The following is an 11,411-nucleotide window of genomic DNA, read 5'->3' as shown; positions in this document are numbered from 1 at the left end:
TGTGTCTAGTTTATTGTCTAATAAACCCTATTCGTAAAATTCACAGAGATCGACTTCATCTCTCTCTACGAACTTGGGGGACTTAATGTTGGGGTGGATTTACATTCTCTCTCAAGGCCCAGTAGACAATAAATTAGGCCCATTTTACTATGAAGCCCTAGCTTCTTCCTTGTATAAATAAAGAGATACCTCTCTTTATGAAAGGATCTCTTCTTCTCTATTTTAGACCTAGAACACTTTTTACAAAGAGTTTATAGATTTAGATTTATTTGATCACTCTTGTAATACAATCTTTGATCTATAAATTCTTTTTGATGTTCATTTCTCATTTGATTCTTTGAAGATTTCTCTTAAACCTCAAGAATCTAATCTCTTATTTTTAGATTCTTTTATTGTATTGATTCAACAAACATTTCAACATAAACACCATTTTTGGATCAAACACTATCTTTGATTGGATAATTTTGCTTCTGCTTGAGACGTCAGTCCTTAGTGGGGTGGAAGATCTCCGAATTGTAATTATGCCGGAGACGTGGAGGCATTCCGTTTGGATGGTCGACAAAGTTGAAGATGAGTGATGAAGGCGAACATAAAGGAGTAGCTTCAACAAGTATCAGAGTTATGTTGAGAATCCAAGCTTAGTTGTGACATATAAGACAAAGATGCATGACAGGTTCGTGTTCATGCACGTGTTATGTAACTTGTCTAGTGATCACTAGACACGTGGAGATGAAGATCATGCACTTGCTGACCTGATTAAAAATGGGTTTTTGGTTTTAAGTGTCAAACTGCGTCTTTGTTGCATCTCAATTACTTAAGTTTGTTACCCGTATTTTTCCCCATTAGACTGTTATAAAACAAGGTGACAAAAAACGTGAGTATAATTTTTTGAAGAAATAGTACCGAACTGTTTGAGATTAAAATATTCTAAATAGTTTTTTTGTGAATTAATATTTTTAAATAGGTGAGTCGTCAATAAACTAGCACATGTTTTTTTTTTCATTCAATATATTCATTCAAAGGTGAGATCTAAGTTTTAAGAACTAGCACATGTAATGTAATAAAATTTGATAAAACTTTCTTCTTTTCAAAAACAAAAAAAAGTTTTCATAAAGAAGGTGGCCGGTGGCCTTGGCTACCGTTACCACTTTTTTTTTTCTTTTTGTTATAAATACTATCAATTATGATTGATTAGGTTTTTCGCTTGTTGTCGGATTTAGTCTTCGCTTTGGCGACTTCGGTTCCGCTTGTCGAAAATTTTCTTCGCTTCGCAATTTTTTTGTTGTGTATTTTCAAGCCAATCCTTTTCTTCATGTTTTCATATTTTATCTCTAATTTGCTTGATTCTCTTCTCCCGTGCAAAATTAAATTTTTTCATTCCGGTTTTTTTATTAGCTCTCTTTTGATCTTTGAGTGCTAGATCTCCTCCATGGGAATGGGAGAGTAATCATCTTCTTCCTGTTGAAATAAGTTGGGAAGTTTCTCCTTCTTGGTTGAGAATCTTAGTTAATAGATGAGACATACCGATTGAAAGCAGATTTAGCAAAGTTGGGGTTTTATATGAAACGTCCTAACATATGATTTGTTCTTTTGATTGGTCAAGACCATCTCGAGCTTAATGATCGAGGATCATTCTGAGCTCAAAGAAGAAGGCCGGCGAACACTGCATGTGGGTTTCAAGACGGATTCGAAAGAGGCGGCAAAACGTCATGCGTCATCTCCAAATAGACGACTGGAGAGATGATCGGAAAATTGATCCGAGCGCCGGTGAGCAGGTGTAGACATTTCGGGAATCTTCTCACCACTCAAAGACAAGCCTTTTTTTTTAACACGTGTTCTACACGTGCTTTTTCTTGTATTAATCTTATCTTTAGATTTGTATTGGGCTTTTATGTGTTGGAAACGGTTTTCGAATTCTTTGTGATGTTTAAGCTTTATAAAAAGCAATGTTGACAAAAAAAAGCACATGTAATGTAATGACAAATCCAAAGAAATATTTTAAAACTCCTAAATATCTGGACATGTGCCTGTTGACATAAACTTAAAGTTATCCTAATGAAGTTAGGATTAAGAGAAGAGGAAATATGTGATTCCTAATGAGTTTAGGAAAATAAGATTTATATACAAGGAGATACCATGATGTGGTATAACTTATGAGTTGTGAGAAAGCTTTAGTTTTGTATAAGTTTTTAAAGCAATAAGAAGAAGAGTTTTGATATCAATCTAAGAGTTCGATTTCAATAATTGGTATTAGAGCATTCTTTATTGGAATCGAAACAAGACGAACCTGTGATAAGAAAAGACGACAAACATGGGAGATTTAGCTGTAGTTGCTAAATCACCGAAGGAGGGCAGTCCTTCGATCAAGTGTCCAATGCTCAACACCACCAACTATACGGTGTGGAGCATGCGCATGAAAGTTTTGCTGAAAGTGCATAAAGTCTGGGAGACTATAGAACCTGGAACAGACGATGGAGATAAGAGCGACATGGCACGAGCACTCCTGTTCCAGTCAATACCAGAAACCCTAATTATTCAAGTAGGTAATCTTGAAACTTCGAAAGAAGTATGGGAAGAAATAAAGACCAGACATGTGGGAGCAGCCAGGGTCAGAGAAGCAAGGTTACAAACTCTGATGGATGACTTCAATAGATTGAAGATGAAAGATACAGATACGATTGATGAGTTCTCAGGAAATCTCTCCGAACTATCATCAAAGTCATCACAATTAGGAGAAGAAATTGAAGAACCCAAACTCGTGAAGAAGTTTCTGAGTAGTCTTCCAAGAAAGAAATATATCCATATCATCGCTGCACTCGAACAAGTACTCAATCTCAATACAACAACCTTCGAAGATATCGTTGGTAGGATGAAAGCTTATGAAGAGAGAATTCAAGAAGATGATACACAGGAAGATCAAGGAAAACTTATGTACGCTAATATGGAGTCTCAAAATCATCAAGAAAGTTATGGCAGAGGCAGAGGACAAGGAGGAAGGTATAATAACAGAGGAAGAGGACGAGGTCGTTACAATGGCCGTGGAAATTGGAGACAAGGAGGAGATTGGAGACAAGGAAGAGACATGTCTCGGGTAGTATGTTTTCGGTGCGACAAAACTGGACACTATGTAAACGACTGTTTTGATCTAAAGCTTAAGCTCCAAGAAACACAAGAAACTGATAATGAAAGCACAAGGGAAGCAGAGGATTTGATGATGCATGAAGTTGTGTTCCTCAATGAGAAGAATATCGTGCCAAGCAAGTTTGAAACTCATTCAAGTTGTGCTAATGTTTGGTACCTAGACAACGGAGCAAGCAATCATATGACGGGAAATCGAGAATACTTCTGCAAAATTGATGAAAAGATTACAGGGCAAGTAAGGTTTGGCGATGATTCTCGAATAGAGATTAAGGGTAAAGGCTCAATTCTTTTCATCACAAAAGATGGTAAAAGAAAAATCTTGGCAGATGTATACTTCATACCGGATCTACGGAGTAATATTATCAGTCTTGGACAGGCCACAGAGTCCGGTTGCGACGTCAGGATGCGAGATGATTACTTGATATTATACGATAAAGAAGGCAACCTATTGGTGAAGTCGATAAGATCGAAGAACCGATTGTATAAGGTAACCATGGAAGTCGAAAGCATGAAGTGTCTACAACTAACTGAAATCAGTGAGTCAGCTACTTGGCACGCAAGGTTAGGACATGTCAGTACAGACACTATGAAGATGATGATAAGTAAAGAGATGATCACTGGCATACCAAACATATCAGTTGAGAAAGAGACTTGCACTTCTTGCCTTATGGGTAAACAAGCAAGAGCATCGTTTCCAAAGGCAACAACATACCGTGCTAGCCAAGTTCTAGAGCTCATTCATGCTGATCTTTATGGACCAATATCCCCACCAACCGCAGGAAGAAACCGGTATATCTTTGTGCTAATCGATGATCACACACGCTACATGTGGTCAATATTGTTAAAGGAGAAGAGCGAAGCTTTTGAAGGCTTTAAACGGTTCAAGAAAAATATTGAAAAAGAATCAGGAGCTATGATCAAGACACTGCGAACAGACAGAGGCGGAGAATTTACTTCTCAAGAGTTTAGAAGTTTTTGCGAAGATCATGGAATAAATCGACATCTCACAGCTCCATATTCTCCACAACAGAATGGAGTTGTTGAGAGACGAAACAGAACATTGATGGAGATGACTAGAAGCATCATGAAGCACGCAAAGTTACCAAACTATCTTTGGGAAGAGGCGGTAAGGCACTCAATGTATTTGATCAACAGAGTTGGAACTCGTACTCTCAAGACACAAACGCCATACGAGTGTTATAAGAAAAAGAAACCGTACGTAGGACATCTACGCGTATTTGGGTGTGTCTGTTATGCAAAGAGTGAAGCACCTCACCTCAAGAAGCTGGACGACAGATCAAGAGAATTGGTACATCTCGGAACAGAACCAGGCACAAAAGCCTATCGGCTATATGATCCAAACACTCGAAGGATGTTTGTGAGTAGAGATGTCATTTTTACAGATTATAAAACGTGGATTTGGAATGTGAAAAGAAGTGAGACCCTCGGAGAAGATGAAGATATTTCTTGGCCTGATCTTGGTGTAGGAAGAGAAGTCACAAACGAGAAGAAAGACAATAATGGCGACTCAGAAGATGTGGAAGAAGAAGACGACAATAGCGAAACAGAGGAACCTGAAACAGAGTCGCAGCCATTAAGAAGATCAACTCAACAGAGTATAAGGCCTAGTTATCTTGATGATTACGTTCTAGTGGCTGAGATAAATGAAACCGAGAGGATTCTTCTACTGCTCAACGAGGAGCCATGGGACTGGAACGAAGCAAAGCATGAAAAGGTCTGGCGAGAGGCGTGTGAAGATGAGATCACATCAATCAAGAAAAACAAAACGTGGACACTCGTTGATCTTCCCTTGGGATGCAAGGCAATAGGGCTGAAGTGGGTTTTCAAGATAAAAAAGAATGCGGATGGAAGTATCAAGAAGTTCAAAGCTAGGCTCGTAGCAAAAGGATATGTTCAACGTCATGGCATAGATTTTGAAGAAGTTTTTGCTCCTGTGGCAAGAATAGAAACAGTGAGAGTTATCATTGCATTAGCTGCATCTAATGGCTGGGAAATTCATCATCTCGATGTGAAGACGGCTTTCCTTCATGGAGATTTAAGTGAAGAAGTTTATGTGACACAACCTGATGGTTTTAAGGTGAAAGGTAGTGAAGAGAAAGTATACCGACTACACAAGGCATTATACGGTCTGAAGCAAGCGCCTAGGGCTTGGAACATCAAGCTTAAGTCGATTCTCAAGGAGTTGAATTTCTCCAAATGTTCTAAAGAACCATCATTGTTTAAGAAAGAAACGAGAGAGAGCCTTCTGTTGGTCGCAGTCTATGTCGATGACCTACTGGTCACTGGATCGAATCTTGAGGTTATACAAGAGTTTAAACTAGAGATGGCAACCAAATTTGAGATGAGTGATCTTGGACAACTTACTTACTATCTTGGGATTGAAGTAATTCAGTCCAAAGAAGGTATAGTACTAAAGCAAGAGAGGTATGCGACCAGGATACTAGAGGAAGCGGGGATGGAAAAATGCAACGCAGTTCACTTACCAATGGATCCCGGTCTCAAGCTTTCGAAGGCATCAGAAGAGGAAGGGATAAGCGAAACAGAATTTAGAAGAAATATTGGATGCCTTCGATACTTGATTCACACAAGACCTGAGCTTGCCTATTGCGTTGGTGTGCTTAGCCGGTATATGCATGAGCCTAAGATATCACATGGAGCAGCATTAAAACAAGTCCTAAGGTATCTAAAAGGAAGCTGCTCACACGGATTGTTCTTTGGGCGTGATGATAAAAGCGGGCTTGTAGGTTTTTGTGATAGCAGCTACAATGTTGATCCGGATGATGGGAGGAGCACATCAGAGCATATATTCTATCTTAACATGTGTCCAGTATCATGGAGTTTAACAAAGCAAGAGATCGTAGCTCTATCATCATGTGAAGCTGAGTTTATGGCTGCAACAGAGGCGGTAAAGCAGGCTATATGGTTACAAGAGCTACTAGGTGAGATTACAAGTGATGAAGCCGCAAAGACAGTACTTCGCATAGACAACAAATCAGCTATTGCTTTGACTAAAAACCCGGTGTTTTATGGAAGAAGCAAGCATATACACAAGAGGTTTCATTTTATAAGAGAGTGTGTTGAAGATGGTTTGATTGACGTAGAGCATGTAGCTGGCAAAGAGCAAAAGGCTGACATTCTCACTAAAGCACTTGGGAAGATCAAGTTCAAGGAGATGAGAAGTTTCATTGGAGTTCAAGATATTTCAAAAGAAGTTTTTAAGCTTAAGGGGGAGATTGTTGACTTAAGCTTAAAGTTAATTTAGGTTATAAGTTATCCTAATGAGGTTAGGATTAAGAGAAAAGGAAATATGTGATTCCTAATGAGTTTAGGAAAATAAGATTTATATATAAGGAGATACCATGATGTGGTATAACTTATGAGTTGTGAGAAAGCTTTAGTTTTGTGTAAGTTTCTAAAGCAATAAGAAGAAGAGTTTTGATATCAATCTAAGAGTTCGATTTCAATAGTGCCTACCCTCTTGCTGATGTGTAGAAAATTTTAAATTGATGAATTTGAGTTTGGTTTGATCCCACCGCTGTTCTGTTTGGACAACACAATATCAAGATCTGATATTATTAAAAATAAAATAAATCAATTTGCCTACTGAAAAGTATTTTATATTGTTGTTGACTGAACCTTATATCGGATCTGATGCGAGTGTTAATTTCAGAAGCTCACCTTCAAAACCTTCTTCAGCGCTATCGATGGCGATCACCGAGTTTCTGCCTAAAGAGTACGGATATGTCGTTCTTGTCCTGGTCTTCTACTGCTTCCTCAACCTTTGGATGGGCGCTCAAGTCGGCAGAGCTCGCAAAAGGTTTCCCGCAAATTTCTCTCCATTTTCCTTTTCCTTTTACTCGAATCGACGATGATCCTAGATCGTGTCGTAGCTCTTGATCTCTCTCGATTTTGTGACCTCAGATCTGTGTCAGATCTCTTTAATGTAACTGTTTACTTTTATGTTCTGTAATCCTTGATGCAGGTACAATGTGCAGTTTCCAACGTTATATGCTATAGAATCAGAAAACAAAGATGCTAAGCTCTTCAACTGTGTTCAGGTTTGAAACCAATATCTATTCTTCCATGTGTTTTTGTTATCATCTCCATACTTATTTTAAGCCAAACTTATTTTAAATTATTGGGTATAGAGAGGACACCAAAACTCTCTAGAGATGATGCCAATGTACTTTATACTAATGATCCTTGGTGGGTTGAAACACCCTTGCATCTGTACTGGCCTGGGTTTGCTCTACAATATTTCTCGATTCTTCTATTTCAAAGGTTATTCTACAGGAGATCCCATGAAGCGCCTCACCATCGGGTGTGACTTTTTTCTTCTTATTAATCTATCCAACTTTGTTATATATAGCCTCTGATTTTTGTAAACTCTATGTTGTGACAGGAAATACGGTTTCTTGGGATTGCTTGGTCTCATGATCTGTACCATCTCCTTTGGTGTCACTCTGATCCGTGGTTAGGCCAGTCCTTTGTGAGGTTGATGGTTCTACGAACTTATCCGGTCGTAATGAGTTGTCTACATATAATGTAATATTGTTAAAGTTCGTCAGGTTGTTGCTTACGGAACTTTTCTGAAGCACTAAATCACGGCTTTACGTAAAACAATGAAATTTCACATTCCTATGCAAAAGTTTCAAGCATTTCTTCCTCGGTGGGTGATACAGAAAAAATAAGATTCAAATTCTATACTACTATGTGATTTTTCCGTGTTCATGCACGGGTATAAATATTTATAAAATAAATATATTATAATAATTGATTGTTATTTATTTTTAATTTTTAATTAATTTATAATTTCTATGTATAATTTATATTGATAATATTATATTACTTTAATTAGACATATGATTTTAGATATGTAATATCTATTCGATTTTATTATTTTTTAAAATCGATTTAGTTATCATTTGGGTATATTAGATTGCATAAATTTCTCTAAATTCCACTATAATTATTTTTTATTTTAAATATATTAAAATTGTGATTTTTCTTATTTGTATTTACGTTAGTTGTTGTCTTAGATATTTAAATATATTTAAGGAAGATTATGTATAACTTAAGATATATTGTGCTTAGAATGAATTATAAGATAAACTAAAGTGTTTGAATCTAAATTACATAAATTAATATAATGATAATATTATATAGTCGCATGCATATATATATATATATATATATATATATATATATATTTTACAAAAGAATTAAATTATAACAGTTGGTTAAATTTCTATTTTTATTTGCTAATATGTTTTGAGTTATCCTATAATTTACATTTATAAAACAAATTATGACTATAAAATTATATATTTATTTTTATTGTAGTTAAATTTATGATTTTGTAAGTTGGATTAGTCGAGTCACTCATATTGTGAGTATATTAAATTACATATATTCTTTCAAATTCAAACTGAAGTATAATTATTTTTTATTATAATTAAGTAAAATCAAATTAATTTTATGTATCATTTAATGTGCATGTAGTTTCATAATATTTAGAAAATAAAGCGATGATCAATATGAAGTTACATACATAACTAACTAATACATTCGAAAGCTCATAAACACATATTAATATTTAAATTAATTTAAATATTTTATAAATTCTAAATAATTTTATGCTTTAGATTTATTAAACGGTATACTGAAATTAATTTTAAATAATTGACAAATAAGAATTCAGATATGCTTTGGTATTTTAATTATAGTCATATTAAGTTCCACAAAAATAAAAGCATAAAATTTAAAAGAAAAATTAATATTATGAAACAAATAATTTTAATAATGATAAAATATAATATATTTACCTTGTTAAAGTATATAGTGTTGTCTTATTTTAAAATATTTTGTAATTATTTGATTAAAAAATGTTTAATGTTAATTTTTTTTTTTAATATCTCGTAAAAATAAGCTTTTAAAAAAATTGAAAGATATTATAGTCAACTAAATATGTGAAAAATAAATAAAACATTTCAATAATACTAATTATAAACTATTTTCTATCAATTAAATATATATTGTATCAGTTTATGTTAATTAATTATTTTATGTAATCATCTAAGAAAATAGATAGATATAGAAAAAATATTTCTTTTACTTTGAAAATATATACTTTTGGATTGTTTAAAATTATGTTTTAGAATAAATAATATTTTTTTTTCTAATATCAAGATTATGTGTGTGATTGTTGTTTTATGATATCATATTATATGCAAATATATATTTTCATCTAAGAAAATATAGATATAAATAAATATTTTATTACTTCAAAAGTATATTTTATGTTATTGAAAAATATTTTTCAAATGGAATATTTCTATTTTGTGAACTTTCCTTTTTAATGAAATCATATTTTATATACATATATTTTCGTTTTTAAATTTGTTTTTAAACCTTTATAAATGTTTCCTTTTTTATTATATATGTTATTTGGAAATTTTTTAAAAGGAAAATATATAAAAAATTCAATAATAGTATTTAAATGTAATATATTTAATTCATTAAGGGTACCAGTGTAATCAACCATCGTGAGAATTAACGTGAGCGTGACACATAAAAAACTGACTTATCAAATAGTATTATAGAGATTATTTCTTAAGAACATTTTTAAGTATTGATAAATGAGATTAAATGAAAATGTTATAATTTGATTTGACATAGTAAATATGATATGTATCACTGACTTACATGTGATTCCATGTTGTGTAAAACAAGATTTTTTTTTTTAAACACAAATATTTTTAATCAATAGGAGGACGGAAATACGGATTTGATTACAAGCATCAATTCGAACAAAATTCTCCATTTTAAACTATTCTTAACTAATCTTCACTCGACCCATATCTCCGGCCTGGAACTAGCTCGGATTCACAATCTTTGAAAGTCGTTTGCTGTTCTCAACCATCGACGATGACCCTAGAAAGGGGTGACTGACATTGTTTCCTCGAATGTCGGGGTCTTTCTCTATCGTTTTCTGAGTAGCTGATTTTCGACGAACTTTTGAAAACTTGTAATTATTGCCTTCATGAAAGGGTAAGCGAAAAGAGAGGAAAGGAGCGTCGCTCTTACCATAAGATAATCCCAAACGGCAACAAGCCCACCTCTAACGCCAAACACACAGCAGAAATTTCGGATCTGAGATCGGTACCGCCTCGTCAACCAAAAGAAGCTCATAACCTGCACAAGTGAAAAGGAGGAACACTACTGATAGACCATAGATTTGACCCATTTTCATCCATGTTTTATAGGTTATGATTCTAAGTTTTAAATCATGTGAGTCCCCGCTGTTTTAAAACCTCTTTCAGAGAGACTACCCGTTTGTTTTGCTTGAGGACAAACAAAATGGTAAGTCTTGGGGAGTTGATAGACCATGGATTTGACCCATTTTCATCCATAGCTTATAGGTTTTTTACTAATAATTATTATAATATAAAGTCTATTTATTATATTTCTAAGACCATGAGTGATTTGGAGATAAGTGATGATTTTAGACCATTTTGGAGATATTTGGAGTAAGCACCCGAGATGACCATCGAGCTCGACCATCGGTCGATATTGGAAAGGAATAATAGATCGATGTTTATATCTTGACATCGATCGACAGCAAAGCGCGCAGAAAGCCCGTTTGGTCAAAGCCCGTTTGGTCACAACCGATTTGAAGCCCAAGTCTTCACCAATTTACAAGATTAACCCTGACGAGTTTTAACCTAATTATATAAGCTTTGCCACCAAGTTAGAGGCAGAGTGTGCTTTTCTTGTTTTATTATTTTCACAGCAAGGTTTTCTAGGATTTTGATAGATTAGAGAGAAGATCTAAAGTTATAATTTGTGATTGGAACTCTATTAATATCTATTTACTATTCTAATGAAGTTTTTTTACCTAACTGTTGTTATGAATTGCTTAGCCATGTTTGAGTAGTTCCATTGTTAAATTTTAGGGTTTAAATAGGTTAGGAGAGATTAGCCCTAACTATAGATTGCTAAGTTGTGGTAATTGTCCTTAGAATTGTTCAATAATGCATGTCTCTAGATTAACTACCTAGAACTTACCCTAGATTTGATAGATAAAAGCGAGAACTTCATTCTCATCCTGAAAACATTCTAACTGAGCTAGGTTTCTTGCTATGAGTAAGGCGAGAGCTGATCTAGTGAGCTTAGTAAGCTATCATTCAACCCGCGCATAAAGCTTAACTAGAAGCGCGTCGATCGATATCATTATTGAATAATCGATC

The 11,411-nt window shown here is 34.4% G+C and overlaps 1 protein-coding gene across 1 annotated transcript; it reads left to right on the top strand.

The window, feature by feature from the left end:
* The first annotated feature begins 6,812 nt into the window (after nt 1–6,812).
* LOC103849094 (microsomal glutathione S-transferase 3) lies at nt 6,813–7,815 on the top strand. The gene is made up of 4 exons (XM_033274038.1): nt 6,813–6,979; nt 7,145–7,220; nt 7,311–7,483; nt 7,565–7,815. The coding sequence occupies exons 1-4, from the start codon at nt 6,867–6,869 to the stop codon at nt 7,638–7,640; spliced, it is 438 nt and encodes a 145-aa protein (XP_033129929.1). The 5' UTR covers nt 6,813–6,866; the 3' UTR covers nt 7,641–7,815.
* Nucleotides 7,816–11,411: the final 3,596 nt, after the last annotated feature.

This window comes from Brassica rapa, chromosome A06, assembly GCF_000309985.2.
Source record: "Brassica rapa cultivar Chiifu-401-42 chromosome A06, CAAS_Brap_v3.01, whole genome shotgun sequence".
Lineage (NCBI taxonomy): Eukaryota > Viridiplantae > Streptophyta > Magnoliopsida > Brassicales > Brassicaceae > Brassica > Brassica rapa.
The sequence above is the reverse complement of the archived record's forward strand: the minus strand, read 5'-3'. Positions and strand labels throughout refer to the sequence as shown.

Coding starts and splice junctions, on each gene's coding strand:
- LOC103849094 (XM_033274038.1), top strand. CDS start 6,867: ATGGCGATCACCGAGTTTCTGCCTAAAGAGTACGGATATGTCGTTCTT. Junction 7,221..7,310: donor AGCTCTTCAACTGTGTTCAG/GTTTGAAACCAA, acceptor TATTGGGTATAG/AGAGGACACCAAAACTCTCT. Junction 7,484..7,564: donor ATGAAGCGCCTCACCATCGG/GTGTGACTTTTT, acceptor ATGTTGTGACAG/GAAATACGGTTTCTTGGGAT.